Source organism: Plecotus auritus (assembly GCF_963455305.1).
Source record: "Plecotus auritus genome assembly, chromosome: 1".
NCBI classification, from domain to species: Eukaryota; Metazoa; Chordata; class Mammalia; order Chiroptera; family Vespertilionidae; genus Plecotus; species Plecotus auritus.
This window is the reverse complement of record NC_137770.1, coordinates 51130800-51156375: the sequence shown is the minus strand read 5'-3', so window position 1 is coordinate 51156375 and position 25576 is coordinate 51130800. Positions and strand designations below refer to the sequence as shown.

General features: G+C 41.6%; 2 protein-coding genes across 4 annotated transcripts in view; one reads left to right on the top strand and one right to left on the bottom strand.

Moving 5' to 3' along the window:
* PCLAF (PCNA clamp associated factor) lies at positions 1 to 20052 on the bottom strand. The gene is made up of 5 exons (XM_080658387.1): positions 19557 to 20052; positions 15433 to 15534; positions 15009 to 15089; positions 11192 to 11354; positions 1 to 948 (listed from the first exon to the last, which is right to left on the bottom strand). Exons 2-5 carry the CDS (start codon positions 15476 to 15478, stop codon positions 903 to 905), a joined length of 336 nt encoding a protein of 111 aa, XP_080514513.1. The 5' UTR covers positions 15479 to 15534; positions 19557 to 20052; the 3' UTR covers positions 1 to 902.
* The window catches only part of TRIP4 (thyroid hormone receptor interactor 4), an 82814-nt gene continuing 77266 nt past the window's right edge, over positions 20029 to 25576 (top strand). The window contains exons 1-2 of one of the 3 annotated variants that reach the window (XM_080658351.1): positions 20029 to 20331; positions 25406 to 25575. In XM_080658351.1, coding sequence (XP_080514477.1) covers positions 20231 to 20331; positions 25406 to 25575 — 271 coding nt within the window. In that variant the 5' untranslated portion in view covers positions 20029 to 20230. The remainder of the gene's footprint in view (positions 20332 to 25405; position 25576) is intronic. The other 2 variants (XM_080658352.1, XM_080658353.1) reach the window with 2 other exon arrangements.

Sequence of the window (25576 nt, the reverse complement as noted above, 5' to 3'; positions counted from 1 at the left end):
GTGAAAGTAAGTATTCATTTATTAAAAACAAACTTCAGAAAAACATATCTGTTAAAACATGGTTAATTTTGACAACAGATGTCAGCAAAAAAAAAAAAAAATGTGATGAGGAAGCAAGAATTACTGTTACTAAGTTATATTATACCCACCTCTTCAATTATACCCCTGTTATCTTGAAAAATATAAAGGTAGCTCTAAGAACTTTAGACATAGCTCTGAATTTATGGCATGTTTGCCTTTCATGATTTATTGATTTCCAGAGAGCACTATTTTATGATACCAAATCAAATGCATATTCTAAGAAAATTCTTCTCTTTTAATGTAGTCTATGAAATCTTCCTACCTGAAACTCTCAGGATCAAATTGCCCTTACTTTTTTCCTATGGAGAACACAGATAGCCATCAAATTTTTTCAACATTGGCCCCCAGTCTTAAAACGGATACAGGTGTGGTTTAATTAATACTGATTTTTTTTTTTTTAATGTGCGGAAATCCAACTCTGCTCTTTAAATCAAATAAAAGGAACGAAAATATGGCACCATCCCAAAAAATCTAATGCCAATAAAAATGGCAGCAGTACAAAAATCTAAACAAATCTCAAAAACAACAGATTTGTTGTATACAACATGCAATGATTTCTTTTTAGCAAGAATAAGAAACTTAATAACAGGTAAAAGAAACCAAATACTGCATTATATTGAATGCTAAGGTAAGTAACCATAATTATCTCGTAAATCTTCCAATATCGTAACTAGTTGCTTTTGAATAACTATATGTAACCCTCATTTTTAATTAAATGCCTATTTCAACAAAGCTAACGGGAACAAATACATTTATGCAAATTTACATCCTAGAATACCAGAGTAAACAAGAGACATTAGTCAAGGATGAATAAGAAAGTTCTATTCTTTTTCGTCATCTGTGTCATCAGGTGGCAAAGGATGTACTCTGTGGAAAGAACAGAGAACTTCAATAGTCAGTATCAACTGTTGTTTTTTTAAAAAATAGTCACAAACATATAAATCAAGAACATTAATTAACAGTGCAGTGGGTCTGGTCAAGTGACTGGAAATGAGAGAAAAATAAAACCATTTATTGACAAACACCTACAAATTCCTAGCACTAGACTAGACTTTAGGGGTGAGTTAATTAAATGTTTAACCAAATATAGCAGGCTAGGTTGATAATTTTGTATGGCCCTCGAATGATGTTATAAATATCCAAATAGCCCTTGGCAGAAAAAAGGTTCCCCACCCCTGTGCTAGAGCAACAAAATGTTTAACAATTTATTTTGTCAATTTATAAAATCAGTGTTTCTTCTTTAGGATATGTTGCCATTTTTATAAAAGAAAGAAATCTGTTTCTATAGCATCTTATTTCAACATGTTAAATGGATGTTAAAAGTGGAATAAAATCCTTCAGCAAGAACTTTGTGATAGTAAAGAGCAAAAAAATTTTTACAATCCATTGGAGCAGAGAAAAGTTGTCATATTTGACTGTATACCCTTTTGAACAATATGAATATATTATCTAATTAGAAAAAACCCCAATTGTTTAAGCTGGCATCTAAAAATATGAAAAATAAGTTACATTATCTCAAAGCCATTTGTACTCATTATGCTTTTTACAGAAAAAAAGATCACATCAAAAACGTAATCATGCCCTAACTGGTTTGGCTCAGTGGATAGAGTGTCGACCTGCAGACTGGCGGGTCCCAGAGTTCAATTCCAGTCAAGGGCACATGCTCAGGTTGTGGGCTCGATTCTCACTAGGGGGGCGTGCAGGAGACAGCCAATCAATGATTCTCATCATTGATGTTTCTATCTCTCCCTTCCTCTCTGAAATCAATAAAAATATTTTAAAAAACCACGTAATCGTAAGTCAGAATTTTTCTTTTTTAGAGCGGATGAAAATTTGTGAGATCTATCCTAAAATAATCAGCTTTCAATTTAGATCCAGTAAGCTGAATTGTCATAGAACTAGTGAAATAAGGAAGGTAAAACAAAGGTATTTTGACTTGGTATGAAATTATCATTGACTCACCTATTAGATTACGGAGATATCTTTATTTTTATTTTCCTAGAAATTTAATAGTTAACAAATGAACACCATCATGAACCAAAGTTCCTTTTTGCAAGGATTTGATTTACTTTAAGTATCATGATTCTGTTCAAGGTTTTAAGTAGCTGCTAGTCTTCCTTGATTCTGACTCCCCCATGTAACTAATGGAGTTTATCCTGCCTTTGTGGGGAAAATAAAGCTATAGGAGATATCATATTCCAGATTATGAACTAGGGAGTTAATAGCAGAAGTCCTTTGATAAACTGGTAGATTACTATTTACTATTAATAGTTAATCTATTGATTTACTATCCATAAATGGGTAATTACAACTTTCCCAAACGAAGACCAATTTATGAAAGAGGCTTGCAAAACAACAACAAAGAACGAGGCTTGCCCTGGTCGATGTGGCTTAGTTGGTTGGGCATCAACCTGTGCACCTTAAGGATACCAGTTTGGCCTAGCCAGTGTAGCTCAGTGGTTGAAGGTCGACCTATGAACAAGGAGGTCACGGTTCCATTCCCAGTCAGGGTACATGCCCGGGTTGTGGGCTTGATCCCCAGTACAGGGCATGCAGGAGGCAGCCAATCTATGATTCTCTCTCATCATTGATGTTTCTATCTCTCTCTCCCTCTCTGAAATACACACACACACACACACACACACACACACACACACACACACATATATATATATATATATATATATATATATATATATATATATATTTATTTATTTATTTAAAAAAGAATATCAGTTTGATTCTCCATCAGGGCACATGCCCAGGTTGTGGGTATTGATCCCTGGTAGGGGGCATGTAGGAGGCAGCAAATCAATGTTTCACTTTCACATTGATGTTTCTCTGCCTCTCTTTCCTTCTCCCTTCCTCTCTCTCTAAAAATGTCAATTAAAAAGTTTTTTAAAAAGGAGGCTAAAGGAGTAATATAAATATTTTTATTATACAACTAGTGGCCCTGTGCACGAAATTCATGCACATTAAAAGGGAATTAATTAGAGGAAATATTTTAATATTGCTATTTGCCCTTTCTCTATAATGGAAGTGTCAGAGATGAAAGAAAATTAGTAAAATGTATATGAAAATCTTCCTGTCAGAATCTGGGGCGCACCACGGGACCCAGAGTCAAGTCCCTGCCCACCCACATGCACCTCAAAATCACACAAGACCCAGACCTGGCTGGCCCCCACCCCCGCCATTGGGCTAGATCCAGACCTGGCCGGTCCCACCCTTGTCAAGCTCCACCGGGCAGAGGGGCGCAGCCTCAGGTCCCCTGGCCCGGTGCCGGGGCGGGGGGTGTGGCCTGAGGTCCCTGGTCAAGCCCCACTGGTGCGGGGCGTGGCCTGAGGTCCCCCAGCCCAGGGTGAGGGGAGCAGCCTGAGGTCCCCCAGCCCAGCAATGGGGCGGGGGGGGGGGCGCACCTTGAGGTCCCCCAGCAAGTCCCACCAGGTGGGGGACGCGGCTTCAGGTCCCCCAGCCTGGTGCCGGGGCAGGGGGCACGGCCTCAAGCCCTGCCAGGCAGGGGGCGTGGCCTGAGGTCCCCTGGCCTGGTGCCAAGGCAGGGCCTGAAGTCCCTTGGCCTGGCGCCAGGGTGGGGGGGGCGTGGCCTGAAGTCCCCTGTCAAGCCCCACGGGGGTGGGGCACAGCCTCAGGTCCCCTGCTGATTGCTCGTTAAGGAACTTGGCCTCCACTGTGGGTGCAGCCATCTGGTGTTACGGAAACCCCGCCTCCCCTGTGGGCGCCACCATCTTTGTGGCGGAGTGACTGTCAATTTGCATATTCCCTCTTTTTTATATAGGATACATCAAAGTTTTTAATGAGAATATATGTGTAATCTTTCTCCATATGATAGAAAGTCTGTAATATAAGTTGTATTGCTATGATGATCAATGGTATAGCCATATTTGGCTGTATTGCCAAATATTTTGTTTCCTTAATGGAAGTCACAAATAATTCAAAAGAATTGTAATTTATTCTAGAGCTCATATTGACTATTAGCTTGTTCATATTAAAATGAGAAAGTACAAGGAAGAATGGTGCCAGTGAGAGTGAACTAGAAGACACTTACAGGATCATTAAACCAAGTCTATTAAAAAGCTCTAACCAGCCCTAACTGGTTTGGCTCAGTGGATAGAGCGTTGGTCTGCGGACTGAAGGGTCCCAGGCTCGATTCTGGTCAAGGGCATGTACCTTGGTTGCGGGCACATCCCCAGTAGGGGTTGTGCAGGAGGCAGCTGATTGATGTTTCTCTCTCATCGATGTTTCTAACTCTCTCTCCCTCTCCCTTCCTCCCTGTAAAAATCAATAAAATATATATTGAAAAAGAAAAAAAAGCTCTAACCAAAAATGTATCTCTTTGGTTGTTGATTTTTATTAAAACCCAAAATAATAATAGTGATATAGCTAAAAAGTCTAAAATTTAATTCCTAAAAAAAAAATAAATAAAAATAAAATAAAATTTAATTCTAACTCCAAAGTTTGACATTCCTTTTAAATATCTCATAAGACAGTAAGAGCTTAGTAACCATTTACTAAATGACTTTATGAATAGTATTGAATAATTCTTAAAAATGTATATGCATAAACATCACTTTATATGTCAAATACTTGTTTTGTTCTTTTTTTAGAAGAACTTTTATTGATTTCAGAGAGGAAGGGAGAAGAGAAACATCAGTGATGAAAAAGAATCACTGATCAGCTGCCTCCTGCACAACCCCTACTGGGGATGTGCCCGCAACCAAGGTACATGCCCTTGAGCGGAATCGAGCCTGGGACCCTTCAGTCCGCAGGCTGGGCTCAAATACTTTGTTTTAATTGTTCTTCCATCCATTTACTTTTATTTAATTGCTCTTCAAGCCATTTACTTTTATTTAATTGCTCTTCAAGCCATTTCATTTTTATTTTTGTGTTAAATGCAAATCAATTCCAAACACAATATACCATCCAAAACCGATGTACAGTGTTCAGATATAAGGCCAAAAAAAAGTATTCTCACACATAGATCTCATATAGTTTGAGATCTGTTGATCTGGTTGTTACTGTGTAGTTTTCTAAAGATGGCAAATATTTTGGGGGGAGGTAGAAGAAGGTATAGGGTGGATAAATGATGATGGAAGGAGATTTGACTTGTGGTGGTAAACACAATACAATATACAGATGATATATTACAGAATTGTACACCTGAAAACTATATAATTTTTTAATCAATATCACCCCACTAAATTCAATAAAAATATGAAAAACAATAAAGATGGCAAATATTAGTTTAAGACTTAAGAGTACTGTGGCCATGCTAGATACTATCAAATCTAAGCATCAGTGTGTGACATGTGAACCAAAGATTTCATGGAGTGTCTATTTCTAAAAAGGCCTTTGTATATCAAAGCAGTTATAAAAAAAGTTTTAATTTCCAGAATCAAGTACACTTAGATCAGGTTCTAACAATCTAAAAACACTGACTGATAAAGAAAGTGTTCCAAATGTAACTATCCTGATTCACAAAGTTTAAAAAAAATATTTACAGCAAGAGCACAAAAGGGTTGTAAATTGAATGCAGGCAAGTTGCCAATACATAAATATGTATTATTTACGTCTCCTTCATATAATCACCTCTTAATTTCAAGATTTGTCAAATATGCCTTCAAACAGATACGTTTTTAAATTGTAAAAATTATTCAGCATATGCAGAAATTAAAAACAGTATTTTAATGTCAATGTACTTCTAATTTTCAAAATCAATGTAAGTGATCCAAGATAGCTAAAAGAATATGGCACTCCGGCCCAGGTGGTCTGGCTCAGTGGTTGAATGTCCACCTATGAACCAGGAGGTCACGGTTCCATTTATGGTCAGGGCAAATGCCCCGGTTGTGGGCTTGATCCCCAGTAGAGGATGTGCAGGAGGCAGCCATTTGATGAGTCTCCCTCATCATTCATGTTTCTCTCTCTCTCCCTCTCCCTTCCTCTCTGAAATCAATAAAAATATAATAAAGAAAAAATATGGTACTTACATTGGGTGAGAATGTGTGACAGGAAATATCTGTCATTTGAATTTTAAGCGTATATCCAAGAATTACTCATTATTAGATTTGTAGATTTGAATCCAGCATTGTCCTGGCACATGTCAATTACTACATAAAGTCAAACGCAAAATCGAACACAGAAACCCCAGAGGAGAGAGTTAAGTTCTCAAGAAAATAGTGAAAACTTAACAATGTAAAAGTTTATGTAGAATATATCAACATTAAATTAGGACTGTAGTTTGGCAGTCCTAACCAGTTTGGCTCAGTGGATAGAGCGTTGGCCTGCGGACTAAAGGGTCCCAGGTTCGACTCTGGTCAAGGGCATGTACCTTGGTTGTGGGCAGGCAGCTGATAGATATTTCTAGCTCTCTATCCCTCTCCCTTCCTCTCTGTAAAAAATCAATAAAATATATTTTTTTAAAAAATTAGGACTGCAGATGACCTGGCAGATGTGGCTCAGTTGGTTGGAGTGTCCTCCCTATCACTGAAAGGTGGAGGGTTCAATTCCTGATTAAGGCACATACCCAAGTTGTGGGTTCGATCCCTTCTTGGGGTGTGAACGGCAGGCAACCAATTGATGTTTCTCTCTCACATCGATGTTTTTCTCTCTCTCTCTCTCCCTTCCTCTCTGTAAAATCTCAGTAAAAAACATAAAGAATTAAAAATTAAAAACAAATTAGGACTGCTGAAAGAGTTACTACAAAGAGTTTATAGTAACACCTTTAGTTCCTTCCAATCCTATATAATAAAAGCCTAATATGCAAATTGTCCCCTGGGGCGGTCATTCAACCAGGAGTTTCACTGGGAGACCAGGAGTTTGACCACTCCATATGAAGTGTGCTGACCACCAGGGGGCGGTGCAGAACATGGCGGGTATCGGCAGTGTGGCACTGGCAGCGGGCAGCAGTGGAGGCACAGAGCGGGATGGTGTAGCAGTTGAGCAGGCAGTGCCAGGCCAAGGCGGGTGCGAGTGGGGGCCCGATAGCCCTGTTGATCACCCCGCAGACAGCAACCAGCAGTGGAGGTGGGAGGGGTGGGGGGGGGGGCGGAGAGGCCAGGGGAGCATGGCCGCCACCCGGCTCCCAGGCGCTGAGGGAGCTGGGTGAGGGGTGGCCCTGATTGATCACCCTGAAGATGGTGGCCAGTGGCCGGCAGGCCCTGATCGCCCAATCAGGGCCGGGACCCAGGCTGGGATGGGGAGCTGGGGTGGGTGGCGGCAACAAACCTCCTTCGGTGCCTGAGGGGGGCGGGCACAGGGCTGCGACCTCCCCCCGGGGCTACCTGGGGGCGGGGGTGATGGGGAAGGTGGTGAGGTGAAAATGCGGGTTGTCCGCTGAACTCGCTCTCACTCCACCTGCTACCCTCCCCCAGGACGCCAGGGCTCCAGTGCTCAGGTGCTGGGCACACGCAAGGAGCCCAACCCGCACCCGCACAGCCTCTTCTGGGTGAGCCAGGCCGCAGCAGCTGGGACCACAGGGGCCATCCCTGTGGGTTCGCAAAGGAGCCGATCTGTGAGGCCAGCCAGGAGAAAGCGCGCTGCCTGCCTGGCTCTGCGGCATCCGGCCATGCTCACCACATCTCCACATGGGGACTCCGGTGCCATGACTCAGGGGGAGAGGGGCACACAGGCCCCAGGGGCCCAGGTGCTGCCCAGAACCCAGAGGTCAGCTGGGACCTGCCCTTTCACTCCAGACGCTCTCACTTCGATAGCCAGCCAGGCCTAGGGACCGCACCCATGCACAAATTTTGTGCACCGGGCCTCTAGTGTACACATAAATGAAATCACAGAAGCTTTTTATATTAGCTAATCCTTTTACTGCCTCCGAGATTTAATGAAGCCAAGGATAAACTGACTCCATTCCACAGTTTATCCTTTTTCTCTAGATCCAGGTGAAATTATTCTTATTTTCAAAGTAAAGTTTTAGGTGTCCATACTTAAAACTTTTAAGCTACATTTTATCACAACATTAATTTTCTAAGTTGTCTCTTTCTTCGTTCTTGTACATGAAACTCCAGCAGATTTACTATTGGCATTCATTACATAGTCAAACTGCAGATATTCTTTAAACCAGTCGAATGTGAGATTCTCAGTATTTCCTGCATTGGTAGATTAGTAATTAGTAGATTTGATAAAGACCTGTTTTTCCTTGTCACATTGTACTTCAAGATGCCATATGAATTGGGCTGTAGAATATGGGTTGGTGAACTGTAGATATTTTTTTGGCCTGAGTCTCTTAAAGGTAGAGATGTAGAAGGGCACACAAGATCACAAGGAGACTGGCTGATAATTGCAAGGCACATTTGGATAGCTTTGTGGTTTCAGGAGGTTCTGGTGTGCTGTGCAAAGGAACTTCTGAATAAATCTGCGTGGGTAGAAACAGCACCAGAAGCAGCAGCCCCAGACTGAGCCTGGCCACCATCCCCATGCCCATGTTGGTCACCACACCTTGGCCTGGGCCGACCACTTGGTGTGCTGGAGGATCTTGGGCTCTTGCTTGGTGCTGGGGAAATAACTAGCAGGGTCTTAAATCAGGAAGCATCATAATGGCAGTGATGTGGCATGACCCGCCCACCTGTCCTCACCACTGCCCACCCCCAATCAAATAATTCGTTTTCAAAACAAAATATTTCAGCCCTAACCAGTTTGGCTCAGTCGGCCTGCGAACTGAAGAGTCCCAGGTTCGATTCTGGTCAAGGGCATGTACCTGGGTTGTGGGCACATCCCCAGTAGGGGGTGTGCAGGAGGCAGCTGATCGATGTTTCTCTCTCATCGATGTTTCTAATTCTCTATTTCTCTCCCTTCCTCTCTGTAAAAAATCAATAAAATATATTTAAAAAAATATTTCAAAGTTATTTAAAGAGCTTGAACCCCTATCAATTATAAAATCTATATTAAAGGTTCCATTGTCTTTTCTTCCAAGTGGCATTATTTTTTCCCCTGATTCTATTTTTTTTTTAATTTAAAAAAATTTTTTTTCATTAATTTCAGAGAGGAAGGGAGAGGAAGAGAGAGAGATATAAACATCAGTGATGAGCCCTACCTGGTTTGGCTCAGTGGATAGTGCCTCGGCCTGTGGACCAAAGTTGTCCCAGGTTCAATTCCAGTCAAGGGCAAGTTGCAGGCTCCTCCCCTGCCCGGGCCCTGGTAGGAGCGTGTGCAAGAGGCACCAATCGATGTGTCTCTCTCACATTAATATTTCTATCTTCCCCTCTCTCTACCACTCTCACTAAAAATGAATGAAAAAAGTATCCTGGGGTGAGGATTAAAAAAAGAAAAAGAAACATCAATGATGAGAGAGATCACTGATTGGCAGCCTCCTGCATGCCCTACACTGGGGATCGTTCCCACAACCCAGGCATGTGCCCTGACCTGGAACTGTGACCTCCTGGTTCATAGGTAAATGCTCAACCACTGAGTCATGCCGGCAGGCTTTTCCCCTGCTTCTTAAATTCATAGCACTTGTGAGACAACCTCACCTCTGGGTAAATGAACAGCAGGATGAAGCAGCAGAAGGTAACTGAAGAGCCTTTGGATCCCTGGCCTTTCCTTCACCTACAAGCCCCATCACCACCAATTCTTCATTGCCACAATCACAAAATATCTAGTGCTAAATCTATTCGTATTGGCAGCACAGCTACTCAGCTCTCCTCCCCTACCTCCTGGGAAGCAGTTTCAAATAAATCTTCATTGCTGGATTGATGGTTGCTTTGAGCCCACAGGAGCTTGCTTTTCAAATTATGGAGACAAGTGCATTCTGAGTGAGGCATTTTACTATGCCTCTTGATTGTTGTGAATTCCAGGTGAAAGCAATGGGGAAGTTTAGAAAAAAGAATTAGCCAAAACAAGCTACAATGATCCCCTTATATAATAAAGAGGTAATATGCAAATTGACCCTCACATCCTCATGTCACAAGATGGCTGCTCCACGTCATCACAAGATGGCCACCCCCCACATAGTCACAAGATGGCCACCACAAGATAGCTACCCCCATGTCATCACAAGATGGCCGCCCCCACGTTGTCACAAGATGGCCGGCAGGGCAGGGCAGTTGGGAGCAACCAGGCCTGCAGGGGAGGACAGTTGGGGGTGACCAGGCTTGCAGGGGAGGGCAGTTGGGGGTGATTGGGCTGGCAGGGGAGCAGTTAGGTATCAATCAGGCCAGCAGGGGAGGGCAGTAAGGGGGCAATCAGGATGACAGAGGAGCAGTTAGGGGGCGATCTGGCAGGCAGAGGTGGTTAGGGGCGATCAGGCAGAAGCAGTTAGGGGCAATCAGGCAGGCAGGCAGGCAGGTGAGCAGTTAGGAGCCAGCGATCCCGGATTGTGAGAGTGATGTCCTGGGTTGGAGAGGGTGCAGGCTGGGCTGAGGTACACCACCCTCCGTGCACGAATTTCATGCACTGGGCCTCTAGTCTATAATAATAAAAGCGTGATATGCTAATTAGACTGGACATCCTTCCAGACATCCTTTTTTCTGGACAAAGCCGCAGCAGGTGGGGGCTGAGGCAGAGATGGCAGAGACCCCCAGCCGTGGTGGTGGCAGCGGGCAGGGTCAAGGCCCTTGCATGAATTTCGTGCATCGGGCCTCTAGTGTATTTATAGAGAAGTTGTAAAGAAAATACCCAATGAAGTTAGTTTTGGTTGTTTCTAAGTGATGGGGTTTCTCAATTTTCCAACTTTTCTACATTGGTTATATATTTCTTCTGGAGGTTGAACTAATAGTTTTTTAAGGGGAAGTATTAATGAAACTCAAACTAGATAAATCAACATGGAAATTGCTTTTTTGAAAAGACTATAGAAAACAGACAATAAAAATTAAAGACTAAAGACAGGAAGTTCATAGTTAATAAACATAGTACTCATCTTGATGTGAACTGATACTCTTTAAGTGACTGGAATGAGTAAACAGAATACCTTTCATTGATGTTTGAAATTTGGGAGTGACTTTTAATAAGAGATCAGCACAAGTTTTAAAAACCCTTTGGTTTGTATCTTCTTAACTTCTCAAGGAGAAACTTAAAAGTTACTCAACATCCTATTGTCTTTTAGTTTCAAGAATATAAATATTTTCTTATATTCCAGAATATAAAAACTTACTTTCTCTTCCCTTTTCCTAAACCACTGCTTCCTGCTTCTTCAGGAATCCGATTCTCTTTTTCAGAATCTTTAGGGGACAGTCTGAAGAATTCTCCAATTCCTTTTTGCCATTTGGGAGTTGGGCGCACACAAACTGGATTCCCTCCTGCATACTTATTTTCAGCTGTAAAATATAAACATATGGAACTAAATAAGAACTAAGAATACAATAGCTGTTTCTTACAGGAAAACAATTTTTTTAACATCAAATCTAAAGGTTATTAAACGGTTTTACATCCATCTTAAAATGAAGAACTGGAAAATATGACAAAATAAAGTTGTATTCAGTTAGTAGTACATTATACAGTATTGTAGTATAATGTATAATAATACTTTATCATCATAATCCTTTAGCCTAGAAAAATAGCATTAATGGAATTTTTGCAAATGGAAAATACTTTTCATATTTTATCTACAAGACCTATTCAAAGAGTCTTGTGTACTGTCATGATAATAAAGCTTGACACACTTTTTCCTAATATAAGGTAGCATCATGTACCATAAACTGCCAATTAAAAATTTTTTTTGTTATTTGTTGACTGATTTTACAGAAAGAGAAAGGGAGAGGAGAGGGAGAGAGTTGTTCTTCCATCCATCCATGCATTCATTAGTTGATTCCTGTATGTGACCTGACCTGCGAACCCGCAACCTTGGCATAGTGGGAGGACACTCTAACCAACTGAGCTACCTGGCCAAGGCTAAACTGACAATTTCTTATTTAATAAGATTTAATTAAAGCAAATATAGAAGGCTAAATAAGTAGTGTATAGCAGTGAGCATTTCTGCATAAATAAGTTCAACTTTTCAAAGCACTTGGCTCCTTTTTAGTTCATAAAGTAAATCCAATTCCTGATTATTTAAAACAGTAATATAAAGGGAAAATTTCTATCCTTTTTACAAAGTAATGATTAGAATACTAAGAAGAGCAAATTTTTAAGTTACTACATATATCCTTTGCTTTAAATACATTTGTCACAAACTCTAGCTGTTAAAAAACTGATAAAAGTATTCCTACATATATACTATCTAAAGTCCTATGGTTTATACTTTTTAAAAAGTACAAATTGCCTTTAAAAAAGAGTGATCCTTTGGTTAATTACTTTCTTGAAGGAAACTTAATGAGAATGCTTTCACTACTAGAAAGCATATAGCAGTAGCAGATAGTTCAGCATAGAATTCAAATCCAGCTCTGCAGATTTAGATGTGTGACCTTTACCGAAGTATGTAACCTGAGCTTAAATTTCCTCATCTTTAAAATACCAATTTCATATAGTTGATTATTGATTAAAAATAGAGATCTGTAAAATGTGTTAATAGGTGCATCTTTCCAACACAAGTTCATTAAGGGCCTATTCAGTTGTGCTTCAACAGTGGGCCAATGTGTCCCTATGTGGAAATTAGTGTAGTGATACAGGGTACAAGATATTCTCCATAAATTCATCTATTCCCCAAAATTTTGACCTATTATTCCTTTTTATCTAAAGTGATTGAAATAGTAAATATTTTCTTTTTCTTTTTTTAATATTTTTTATTGATTTTTTACAGAGAGGAATAGAGAGTTAGAAACATCGATGAGAAAGAAACATCAGCCCTAACTGGTTTGGCTTAGTGGAAAGAGCGTCGGTCTGCAGACTGAAAGGTCCCAGGTTCAATTCCGGTCAAGGGCATGTACCTGGGTTGTGGGCACATCCCCAGTAGGAGGTGTGCAGGAGGCAGCTGATCGAAGTTTCTCTCTCATAGATGTTTCTAACTCTCTATCCCTCTCTCTTTCTCTCTGTAAAAAATCAATAAAACATATTTTTTTAAAAAGAAAGAACATCAATCAGCCGCCTCCTGCACACCCTCCACTGGGGATGTGCCTGCAACCAATGTACATGCCCTTGACCGAATCAAACCCGGGACCCTTGAGTCCACAGGCCAACACTCTATCCACTGAGCCAAACCGGCTAGGGCTGAACTAGTAAATATTTTCTAATAAAATGTTTAGAATAGGGGGAAGTATGAGTTAACATAAAAACTCATGAAGTCCTGCCCTAGCTGGTTTGGCTCAGTGGATAGAGTGTTGACCTGCAGACTGAAGGGTCGTCCCAGGTTTGATTCCAGTCAAGGGCACATGCCAGGGTTGCGGGCTCGGTCCCCAGAGTGGGGAGTGCGAGAAGCAGCTGGTCCATGATTCTCTCTCATCATTGATATTCTCTCTCCCTTCCTCCCTGAAAGTAAAAAACAAACATGAAGTCCTTAACAGTGCTTCCTTGTTCCTAACTAGACCTTGTGGAATTAATCTTCCTTACCGCTCAATTTCCTACCAAAAGGAACGAGGCAACAGATGGCAGGGTATTTTCTCAACCTATCCTTGCACAGGAGCAGTGTGAAGCTATTTCCCTGACCGGGTTTTCATTACTGTGACCCAAAGGCAGTATCAGGAGCTGTAAAGTTGGGAAACACACAGACACCACACTCCAAAAAACAAAAGGGGGGGTGGGGAGGGAGAAAAACGTGCAGAAATGAAAACAAAACGTTTACACTAAGAAGACAATATGATTAGTACTGTCAACTGTCATCCTAATTCTTAATCTAGTAAAGGGACGCTTACATAATCTCTTATAAGAAAAAGCCATTGTGCCCTGGCTGGTGTGGCTTAGTTGATTGGAGTGTCCTCCCCTATACCAAAAGGTGGTGGGTTCGATTCTGGTCAGGGCACATAATCTAAGTTGTGGTTAGATCCCTGGTCTGGGCACCAGGGGAGGCAATCAATCAATGTTTCTCTCTCACATCCATATTTCTCTCTGTCTCCCTTCTCTCTTAAAAATAAATAAATAAATTAGCCCGGCTGGCATAGCTCAGTGGTTGAGTGTCGACCTATGGACCAAGAGGTCACAGTTTGATTCCTGGTCACGGCATATGTCCAGGTTGCAGGCTCTATCCCAGTGTGGGGTATGCAGGAGGCAGCCGATCAATGATTCTCTCATCAATGTTTCTCTCTCTCACTCTCCTTTACTCTCTGAAATCAATAAAAATCTATATAATAAAAGCCTAAGCGACCATTACGGCAGAACGACTGGTCGCTATGATGTGCACTAACCACCAGGGGGCAGACGCTAATGGCTGGAGTGCGTAGTGGTGGTGGCGGGAGCAGCGAGCCAAGTGGTAAGGAGCAGCGAGCAGGCGGGCAGTAAGGAGCGAGGGGTCCCGGAATGCACGAGGGTGCAGGCTGGGCTGAGGGACCTCCCCCCACAGTGCACAAATTTCGTGCACTGGGACTCTAACATATATATATATGTGTATATATATATATATATATTTTTTTTTTTTAAATCAACTAAAATGCAGGCTCTAGCCTCAATAATTAGCGAGCAGGAGGCAGCTAATCAATGATGTTTCTCTCTCATCGATGTTTCTATCTCTCTCTCCCTCTCTTTCTAAAACCAATAAAAACATATTTAAAAAATTTTTAAATTAAAAATGGCATTTTTCAATATTAAAACAACACACTAAACCAGAAAAAATAGGTTTGAAGATAAATTGTATTTATCCCTAACATCGAGGCTTGAGATTTTTTTCCCCTCCTCTACACCAACTCTCCAAGACGCCAAGACTCCCTCATTGTATCATAGGACAAGGAAGAAATTCGGGCATGAGGATCTCAGGAAAATAAATTACATGATGGGTAAGGGTGTTGCAGATCAGGAGAGATGTGGTACCAAGGGGAGAACTGTGGTACCAGGTCTGATCCCCTTTTGAGAGGGTTCCTCCAGGCGCTTGTAGGGGCGCTTCTTACCTTTCCTAGAGGAAGGCGAAGTGAAATTAGTAGCAGAGGTGGAGGAACCAAGCACCTTCCTGGGGGCTCGAGCAGCCACCACTGTGGAAAGAGGCAGAGGAGAGCGTTTAGAAGGGGGCAGGAAGGTTCCGACACTGAGCCCCACGCTCCACAGTCCCAGACGCAAACTCTCGCTCTCGGAGAGCCCCACGACCCAGAACGGCAGGATAACCCTCCCCTGCCCCCTGGGCGTCTTCCTCCCATTTAAGCAGCTGGGCCGCTGCTTCCCAGCCTTCTCTAAGTCTGGCACACCAGGCCATGGCCCCCCATCCCCCACAAGCCTCTGCCGCCGGCTGCGGGGGTGGGGGGGGTGGGGGGGTTGAGGTAATGGGGGGAGCTGTGAGGGGCGCACCCTGCCCTCCCCTACCAAGCTTGACTGCCTCACCTTTTCTGTAGGTGCCCGGGAGACTGTCTGCTCTAGTCCGCACCATGTTCGGACACGAGGAGATGAGAGCAACCCACTGACTTTCCCACGGAGGGCGTCTCACTGGACAAGAACAAGAAAACGAATCTCCCGGGCACAGTTTATACTGGTCTCTTTCCCGCGCACTCCAGGGACTCTCCCCCATTGGTACCGCGCCTTCTCCCCATTGGTTCCGCGCGGTCCCCCGCAACCAATGGCCAGTGCCCAGTGAGACAGCTGCAGGTTCTTGGCACAGTGCTGACCCGTCCATCAACTGGCAGAAGCTTGTGATTCGACTGCTACCGCCCCAGATGGGCGGTCGCGGGGTGCTTTCCTGGGGTGGCTCCAGTGAGGGTTTTAAGATTTTGAACTGGGGGTGGGGGGGGGGGGGACATTTTGAACTAGGAATGGGTCTACTGCGAGCGGGGGCGGGGGAGCAAAGAACGAGAATTTTACCATTTATTCAAAAGTTACCTCAGGGTTAAATCCATAGTGATTCAACTCCTGGAAGTGAAACCTGAAATGAAGCGGACTTTTTCATGCAAATCAAAATAAATAGAACTTTCCTTTAATACTTCAGGGAGGAACTCTCTCTACTAACCAAAACAATGCTACAGAATGGGAGAAAAGGAAGCTAATGCAATTTATTAATAGGGCTTTACGTTTTTAGGGTGGTGTGAAACTAAGGGGAAAACTGAGTGAGTTGTATATCCAAACACACATAAAGAAAACTAATAAAATGCTTTCTTGAGACATGTATAATCTCGGTGTTAAAAATATGCCAGTAGGGCTGGGACGGCTGGGTGGTTGAGCGTTGACCTATGAACCAGAAAGGTTGTTGGATTCCCCTGGGCACATGCCTGGGTTGCAGGCTGAGCTCCAGTGGGGGGCATGCAGGAGGCAGGGGAGATGAAGAAGGCAGCTGATCAATGATTTTCATCATTGATGTTTCTATCTCTCCCTCTCCTTCCTCTCTGAAATTAATAAAATTATATATTTTAAAATATGCCAAATGTGTTGTTGCATCTCTAGCAGACAGTGAGCATAACTCTAAAATAGGAGCCCATAATATTTTCTATCCTGTGCCTATCATCTAAGTACAATACCCATGGGGAGTGATTTTCACTCTGAATACCATGCATAAAACATCAGATGAGTTTACCTTGGGATTTTGTTAAATTCTCACTTGAAAAGCAACCCTGAAAGTATCAGCACAGCATTGATTTTCTCTAATAAATTGTTTATACTTTAGGAACTTTTTAGTATTTTAACAAAAAAACTACTTTGTGTTTTAGAATGAAAGAATCTAGACAACAGGCGAAATTAGCATTAAGATAGAAGGAAATGTATTGCAAATTACTTGTAGCTTTGTCTAACTAAACCTTGTAGTCTAAGATTAGAGCTAAATTCCTATCAGAAAAATCAACAAGCTCCAGGGTAGAGTCCTTTGTTATTTATCATCATGCCCCTCTCAATACACAATCGTTCTTCAATACACATTGTTTTCTTTCCCGTTTAAAGTGGCTTCTACAAAGACCTGAATTACTTAGTTTGAACTCATATCCCAGACCCCTGCAGAAGTTAGAAATACATAGGGAATCTGCTATTTTTTCCTCCTAGTCCACTTATCAAGTAAATTGCTTCAAAGAGTTGCAAATATACTTTTGGGCACAAGGATAGTCTACATATTACTATAGCTATATTTGTTTGGATATTTGTCTTTTGAATACCAAATATGTTAGGGAAGGATGAATATTAGAGTTTAAAAAAAAGAAAAAATGGTGATGCCTAGTGAAAAATATTTGTTTAAAAATATGTTTTTAATTGATTTTAGAAAGAGAGGGAGAAGAAGAAGAGAGAGAGCAAGAGAGAAACATTGCTCCTCCGGGTGGTTACCTCCTGTACACACCCTGACCAGGGATCAAACTAGCTACCTAGGTATGTGCCCTGACTGGGAATCAAACCAACAACCTTCCGGGCACAGGATGACGCTCAAACAACTGAGCCACACCAGCCAAGGCCCCAGTAAAAATTCTTAATTTAAATGTTTGCTGTGAGGAAGTGCATCTCCTCTGCAGTTAAATAAAACACAGAGAGTTCTGTGGTGTGAATCTGAAAATTTCAAAGGCCTCCTAGACTCTTGATTCCAATAATTACAGGCTGTTGTTGTTCCTCGTGATTAAGCCCCTAGGGCCTAGGCCAGTGGTCGGCAAACTCATTAGTCAACAGAGCGGTAAACCGCGGCTCGTGAGCTGCAGTTTGCCGACCACTGGTCTAGGCCATTAAGAAAAATTGTAGTATATATGATTAAAATTTCTGCCTAAGTTTATACGAAAGAATATCTTTAAGTCATGTTAAATAGGAGTGCTTGCTTTGCTCAGGCAAAAGCTAATAAATGATAATGATTGTAAATGGTATTACCTTATATCACAAGCATTACAAACTAGAGCAGGGGTGGGCAAACTTTTTGACTCGAGGGCCACAATGGGTTCTTAAACTGGACCGGAGGGCCGAACAAAAGCATGGATGGAGTATTTGTGTGAACTAATATAAATTCAAAGTAAAGGAGCAGAGGGGAGAGCAAGAGAACCCTCCGCTCTTTTGGCTCCGCTGGCCGGATAGAACAGCCGAATGGGCCCGCGAGCCGTAGTTTGCCCACGGCTGAACTAGAGATTACAATCCTTAACAGGCCTTATGAAAAAAGAACACTTTTATTCTTGAGGACCTAGTAATTTCATCATAATATGTATGATGTATTAAGTCTTATTTGTATATATAAAAGCCTAATATGCAATGTGTCCCCTCAGGAGTTTGACTGACTGGGAGTTCAATCGCTCGCTATGATGTGAGCTGACCACCAGGGGGCGGCACGGAATGAAGGAAGGCCCTGGCTGGCAGCAGGTAGCCACTAGGGACCCTACCCATGCATGAATTTCGTGCACTGGCCCTCTAGTTGTAAATAAAACTGAAGTCTTTGTCTCTGTCTTTAAGAAGTTAACACTTTAGTTATGGAGACTGAACAGATAAACAAGTAAACTTCTTGGATATGTTATAGTTAGTATTAAACGTAGAGGATTTTTATGAAGAAACAAAACTTGTACCCACTAATAACAAACATTCAGCATATTTTTTTAAGCTAGAAAATCATGTTTTCCAAATTAAAAGCAATCTAAATTCAATGTAAATCAGCACACTTACAATTTTTGTCAAGGAAAACATTTGCATAAAAAGATGAAAGAGCATCCAATTAATGTAGTCTAAATAGCCTAATGCAGTAGTCGGCAAACTCATTAGTCAACAGAGCCAAATATCAACAGTACAACGATTGAAATTTCTTTTGAGAGCCAAATTTTTTAAACTTAAACTTCTTCTAACGCCACTTCTTCAAAATAGACTCTCCCAGGCCGTGGTATTTTGTGGAAGAGCCACACTCAAGGGGCCAAAGAGCCGCATGTGGCTCGTGAGCCACAGTTTGCCGACCACGGGCCTAATGGAAATGAAGACTCTATAAATGTAAAACCAAGTCAGCCAATTAAATTTATTGATTAAATATATCAGAAGAGCCCTGGCTGGCATGGCTCAATGGATAGAGCAGGGGTCCTCAAAACTACGGCCAGCGGGCTGCATGCGGCCGGTGGAGGACATTTATCCGGCCCGCCAGGTGCCGCTGCCTGTCCTGCTTAGCAGCCGACTTGTCCCGGGCCCACAGTGCACATAGGAATTTGTTCATAGTTTTTTTTTTTTTAAACTGTAGTCCGGCCCTCCAACGGTCTGAGGGACAGTGAACTGGCCCCCTGTTTAAAAAGTCTGAGGACCCCTGGGAGCCTGGGCCTGCACACCAAAGAGTCGCAGATTCAGTTCTGGGTGGAGGGCACATACCTGGGTTGCAGGTTCCATCCTGGCCCTAGCGCGCCTGCGGGAGCCAACCAATCCATGTGTATAGATGTTTCTCTCCCCCCCCCTTCCCTTCCATTCTCTCTCTCTAAAAAAAGGGGGGGGGGAAATAGGCTCTTTAGAAAAGTCTGGCTAAATTTTCCCGAGTCTACAGTGATCTAAGGAATAGCAAAAGACGTTTAAATCGGGCCATCGTGGATTGAAATACATACCTTCAAATTCTGTAGTATTTTTATCACTACATTGAATTCATGTGGAAGGTCTTCAAAGCCAAATCCCAACACCTGTTTTATATAAAGCTCCCCCTCCCCCCACCCCTCACCCCCGCACCGCCATGGAGCTTGCTGAGTTATCTTGGCTCTCCTGGGAACGATCTGGCTCAAAAAATTAAATAGAGAGGTTTTAGCAGCATGACTCTAGTCTTGGACTATGGCGGGGGTGGGAGTAGGGAGCGGTATTAATACAACCTCTACCACTAAAAACTCTTATACTAGTAAGTGCTTTGCCTCAGCTTCCAAGTACTATTTTAAATATTTTACATAAATCCAAGAATTTAAAATTGGCCCCTCAAGTTATGGGTTACAGTTTTGATTTTCCCAAACTGTGGTTTTTATAGGTATTTGTACTGCCTTCTCAATAGAATTCTCAATTTTCGAGTCCTACATCTGCCAACGCGGAAGAATCACGCGCAAGTGCTCTGATTTGAGTGTACGGACGGCTCGGAGCGGGGAAGTAGGAGGAGCCGGCACAGGTTGGAGGGGAGACGACGCTGCGGCGGGCGGTGCGGCCTGGCGGAACCCGCGCGAGTGAAGTCGCTGTTGCGAAGGGAACCAGTCTGGCGCAGGACTCGAGGCTGTTTCAGCCCAGCTGGTTCCGGCTGGGGAAAATGGCGGTGGCTGGGGCGGCGCCCCGGGAGCAGTTGGTGGGCTGGTGTACCCAGCATTTGCGGAAAACTTTTGGCCTGGATGTCAGTGAGGAGATCATGCAGTAAGAGCGGTTCGGGTCCGAGGCGGGAAAGAGCTCTGTGAAGTGAACAGGCCAAGCGAACCCGGAAGCAGGGAGGGCTAAAAAAGTTGATGAGAATGAAGTAATGTGATAAGAGGGCTGTTGGTCACTGGGCACCGATTTTTGACTTTTGGTTTTATAGTTTAGTTTCTGGAATAGAGTGTCAGGCTGATGGGGTCTTTTTTTCTTCTTTTACCCCCTAGGAAAACGCCAAATCCCTGTCATTAGAATTTGTAAGACTATCCCGGGAGCCAGTTTTCTTACAGATTCTGGAGAGAAGGGGCAAGCCAAATTGTCTTTCCAGAAATTCCTTATTCTGAGCATTTTCGTTTGCCTCATCTGAGTTGACAAGTAGGGCCTATGATTTAAATGGGGCGGCGTAGTACGGTGGCTAAGGGGTCCCAGGTTCTAGTTTCTGTTGTCATTTATTAGTTTTGGAATCTTGGGCTACTTAATTTCCCTCTGTACCTTAGTTTCATCATCTATAAACTAACTAATAGAGCTTATTTTATACTATATGATTCTTATGAAATGGAAATGATGACATGATTTAATATCTGCTTTCAGTTGATTTAACAAATACTTGTTGCGCTACTACCAGCCAGGTGCTGGAGCAACAAAGAAAATTGCTACAATTGGGTTCTGCTTGGTTGATGAGTCAGTCCTGAGGTAGGGGAAGTTCAGGGTGTTGTGGGAGCACGGAGAAAAGGACTCTTAAGATTTGAGAAATTGCAGTTTCCTGAAACATATGACTTTAACCCGAGAACTAAAGGATGGATAGGTGAAGGTGCAATGTTCAGGCAAGAGGGAAAAGCTTCCACAAAAATTGGTCTTGATCAAGGAACCTGTGTTTCTTGTTCCCTGTTCGTTGATGCTGAAATCAGAATTGCAATTGTAGGACTTTTGTAGGAAGTAAGGTGAGTTTCTAAGTTTGGGAGAAAATAGACATGTTGGCAAGGAGAGTGTTAAGAGAGCCTATATTAAAGGATTTTTTTTTGAACACTGGAATAGACATTAAAAAACAACAACAACCCAGCCAAAAAGATACACACACACACACACACACACAAACCACAAAAAGTAAAAATCAAAAAAGAATTTAAAAAAAATCCAGCCAAATCATATGGCTTGGCTATACCATTGTTTGAAAGCAAGGTCAGGTTAAATAGTTTTTCAAACATTTTTTTAAAGCAGTGGAGTGCTGTCAAATAAAATAGACTTTTAAAAAATATACCAAACAAAAAAAGTCATTCAATCAAAAAAATTGAGGCTATTTTATTTTAAATCTTTATTGTTGAAAGTATTACATATGGATGCTATTTTTGATGGATCAACAATGGAGTATGGATTAGTGCAGTCTTTTCAGTCTCCAAATTCAATTGTATTTTGTCTGCTTATATAGTTTCACAAAAATTTAAATTCTCAGAGGTTATAGTTTAAAAGCTTATTTTGCAGGACCTGGCTGGGTGGCTCTGTTGGTTAGAGCGTCATCCGAATATGCCAAGGTTGCAGGTCCCTGGTTGGGACACATATAAGAAGTAACCAATGAATGCATAAATAAGTGGAACAACAAATCAATATTTTTCTCCCTTCCTCTTTTTCTAAAAATCAATAAATAAAAATTTTAGAACAACTGAGACTCTTACTGATACCTATAAATATTTTTTAAAATATATTTTTATTGATTTCAGAGAGGAAGGGAGAGGGGAAGAGAGATAGAAACATCAATGATGAGAGAGAATCATTGATTGGCTGTCTCCTGCACATCCACACTGGGTTCCAGCCCGCCCGCCACCTGGGCATGTGCCTTGACCAAGTATTGAACCCTGATCTCCTTCCTGGTCCATAGGTCAATGCTCAACCACTGAGCTACACTGTCTGGTCTATAAATGTTTTTTTTTTTAAAAAGCTTATTTTGCAGTCTTAGATTTTTCTTGGTTAAACTTATCCACAGCCTTGAAAGACGAGTGATCAGAAATTTGTTTTAAAGCTGAAGCACTACTTATGGCTAACCACCTGCTTGCATTTTTAAAAATTTGTAAATATAAATTAGACAAGAACTATTCAAAACTTAAAAAAATAAGCATTACAGCTCCCTATAATATAACTCTATTTAAACCACTTATTAGGTTTTTACTAGTTATTGCACAACAGCCTGTGATGCCATTTGTTGTGTAAATTTGCTGTGCCATGCATGGTATTTGAAAATTACCTAGGTGTACTGTAGTAGTCAGGTAATTTGAGTAATTTTACTTGAGCGGCCTGAAATTTTTAAAAAGACAGCACAGAGCTCTTACCTTCCCGATCAATGACACATTTATGCGACATTTAGAGCCACAATCCACATTAGTTCATATTTTGGTTGATATATAAGATTTGGTATATAACACATTTGGGTGTATGTTGTTCTTTTTTTTTTTTTTTTTAAATATATCTTTATTGATTTCAGAGAGGAAGGGAGAAGGAGAGAGACAGAAACATCATATGATGAAACATCAATGATGATTGACTGGCTGCCTCCTGCACGCCCCCACTGGGGATTGAGCCCACAACCCGGGCATGTGCCCTTGACCAGAATGGAACCTGGGACCCTTCAGTCCGCACACTCAACCAAAAAGGTGCGCGCGCACACACACACACACACACACACACACACACACACACACACACAAAACCACAAGATGGCCGCCACAAGATGACGCTCTATCCACCGAGCCAAACCAGCTAGGGCTGTATGTTGTTCTTTATTATAATTTATTAAATAGTTAAAATGACATTTATTCAAATGTTTCTGGAGCTTTTAAAGTATTTTCCTAGTAATTTGAATACCCCAGAGTTAAATGATCCCTTGAGGTTCCTTGCAGCACTGTGAGTCCTTGATAGCAATTGATTTTTTGATGGGGGCTGGTAAGTCTAGGGATCAGGTTGATTAAACTGTAAAAGCCCCGAAAATGGTTGTCTACCAATGATGGCACAGTTGCATGATGTTTTAAATTTAAAGGATATAGTAGTATTAATTTTTTGTATGTCCAATATTAGGTATCTGAATTAGTTTCTTCAGATCTGATAATGCTTCCATGGTACATTATCTTAATTTATAAGTAATTTTTTTTACTTCTCTGATGATGTGCATATTCACTGTAGAAACTAAAAAATAAAAATAAAATAAATTTAAAAGGAAGAAACTAAAATTACCACAACCCAGAGATAACCATAATTTCTCTTTTAGTGTTTTTATCTATGCATATTGCAATATATTTTAAAATTGTAGGGGGGGAAAGAAAATAAAAATAAACTAAAACTCTTTTTAATCGTACCACTCAGTGATAACCATTTTGGTGTATAACTTTCTACACTTTTTCTACACAAAGTGTATAGATATACACATTTCTTTTGTAGCAATTTAGATCATATGTTGTACAGCCTAGCTATTATTTTACTTACCATTGTATGAGAGCATTTCCTCAGGTTAACAATAATTATTCAAAAATTTCACTTTTAGTGGTTGTAAAGTTTAAAAACTTGAGTTCATTTTCCCCTTCTCCATGAATGGATGTTTTCAGTAGTTTCTACTTTTTTCACCAGTTTAAATAATGATGTAGTTAACTATTTTGCATAAAATTTTCTGTCTCTATTTCATATAGAGTCCTACAAAGGGAATTATTGGATTTTTTCTAAGGCATTTTAAATATACTAACTAGTTGATTTCTAGAAAAGTTGTACTGACTTGTACTCCCACCTCACTTAAGAACCCTTTATAAAATTTCCTTAAATACACACATACCTCAGATATATTGCTGGTTTGTTCCAGACCACTATAATAAAGCAAGTCCTAATCTCTTTGCTGGTAGAGGGTCTTACCTTCAGTTTGTAAACACCCAAACCTGTGAAGCATAATAAAATGAGGTATGCCTGTAGATTTGCTTATTCTGATGTCATATCAATCTTGATTTACAATTTTTAAGAATATTAAATCAATAACTGGTTTGAATTTATAATCCTATCTAATAAAAGAGTAATATGCAAATTGGCTGTCACCCCAACACACAAGATGGCTGCCCCCAATGTGAACACAAGATGGCCGCCACAAGATGGCCAGCATGGGAAGGGCAGTTGGGAGGGACCAGGCCTGCAAAGGAGGGCAGTTGTGGGCAATCAGGCCAGCAGGGGAGGGCAGTTAGGGGTGGCCAGGCCTGCAGGGGAGGGCAGTTAGGGGAAAACAGGCTGGTAGGGGAGTGGTTAGGGGGTGATCAGGCTGGCAGGGGAGGGCAGTTAGGGGTGACCAGGCCTGCAGGGAAGGCAGTTAGGGGAAAACAGGCTGGCAGGGGAGCAGTTAGGCATCAATCAGGCTGGCAAGGGAGTGGTTAGGGGGTGATCAGGCTGGCAGGCAGAAGCAGTTAGGGGCAATCAGGAAGGCAGGCAGGCGAGCAGTTGGGAGCCAGCAGTCCTGGATTGTGAGAGGGATGTCCGACTGCCCGTTTGGGCCCGATCCTAAACGGGCAGTCGGACATCCCTCGAGGGGTCCCAGATTGGAGAGGGTGCAGGCTGGGCTGAGGGACACCCCCTCCCCCCTGTGCATGAATTTCGTGCACCGGGCCTCTAGTATATTTATATTTTTAGTGAAAATGAGAAATTTTAGGTTTTGCAACATAGAGATTAGGTAATTTGTATTGTTCCTAGGAAAATATGATTGCAGATATATAGTTATAAAAAATATTCTGCCAATTGTATTTTATTTTATTTATTTTGCTAACTGTATTTTAATACAAATAAAAAAAACAGTATTCCTGTGTTAATGGTAGCCCACAAGCCTCTCTTCAATACACTTATTTGGTTTTTAAATACAAGAAGATTGTGAAGATTAGAATACGAACTGCTTGATGTCAGGGTCTTTGTCCTAATCAAATTGATATTCCTAGCATCTAGAGTAGAACTTGACTCAAAGTAAACACTCTAATGGATTAATGGTTTTTACTACCTTGATCTCTATTATGATTATTGAAAACCATAGTGTAAGCTAGCCTTGTTTCAACAACTTATATCTTTTCTTCTTGAGGTATGTTTTATCAATTGAGAGTCCTGAAGAGATACGAGAATATGTTACTGACCTCCTTCAGGGAAATGAGGGCAAAAAAGGTCAATTCATAGAAGAGCTTATAAACAAATGGCAAAAGAATGATCAGGAGTTGATTTCTGATGCTCTGCAGCCGTCCTTCAAAAAAGATGG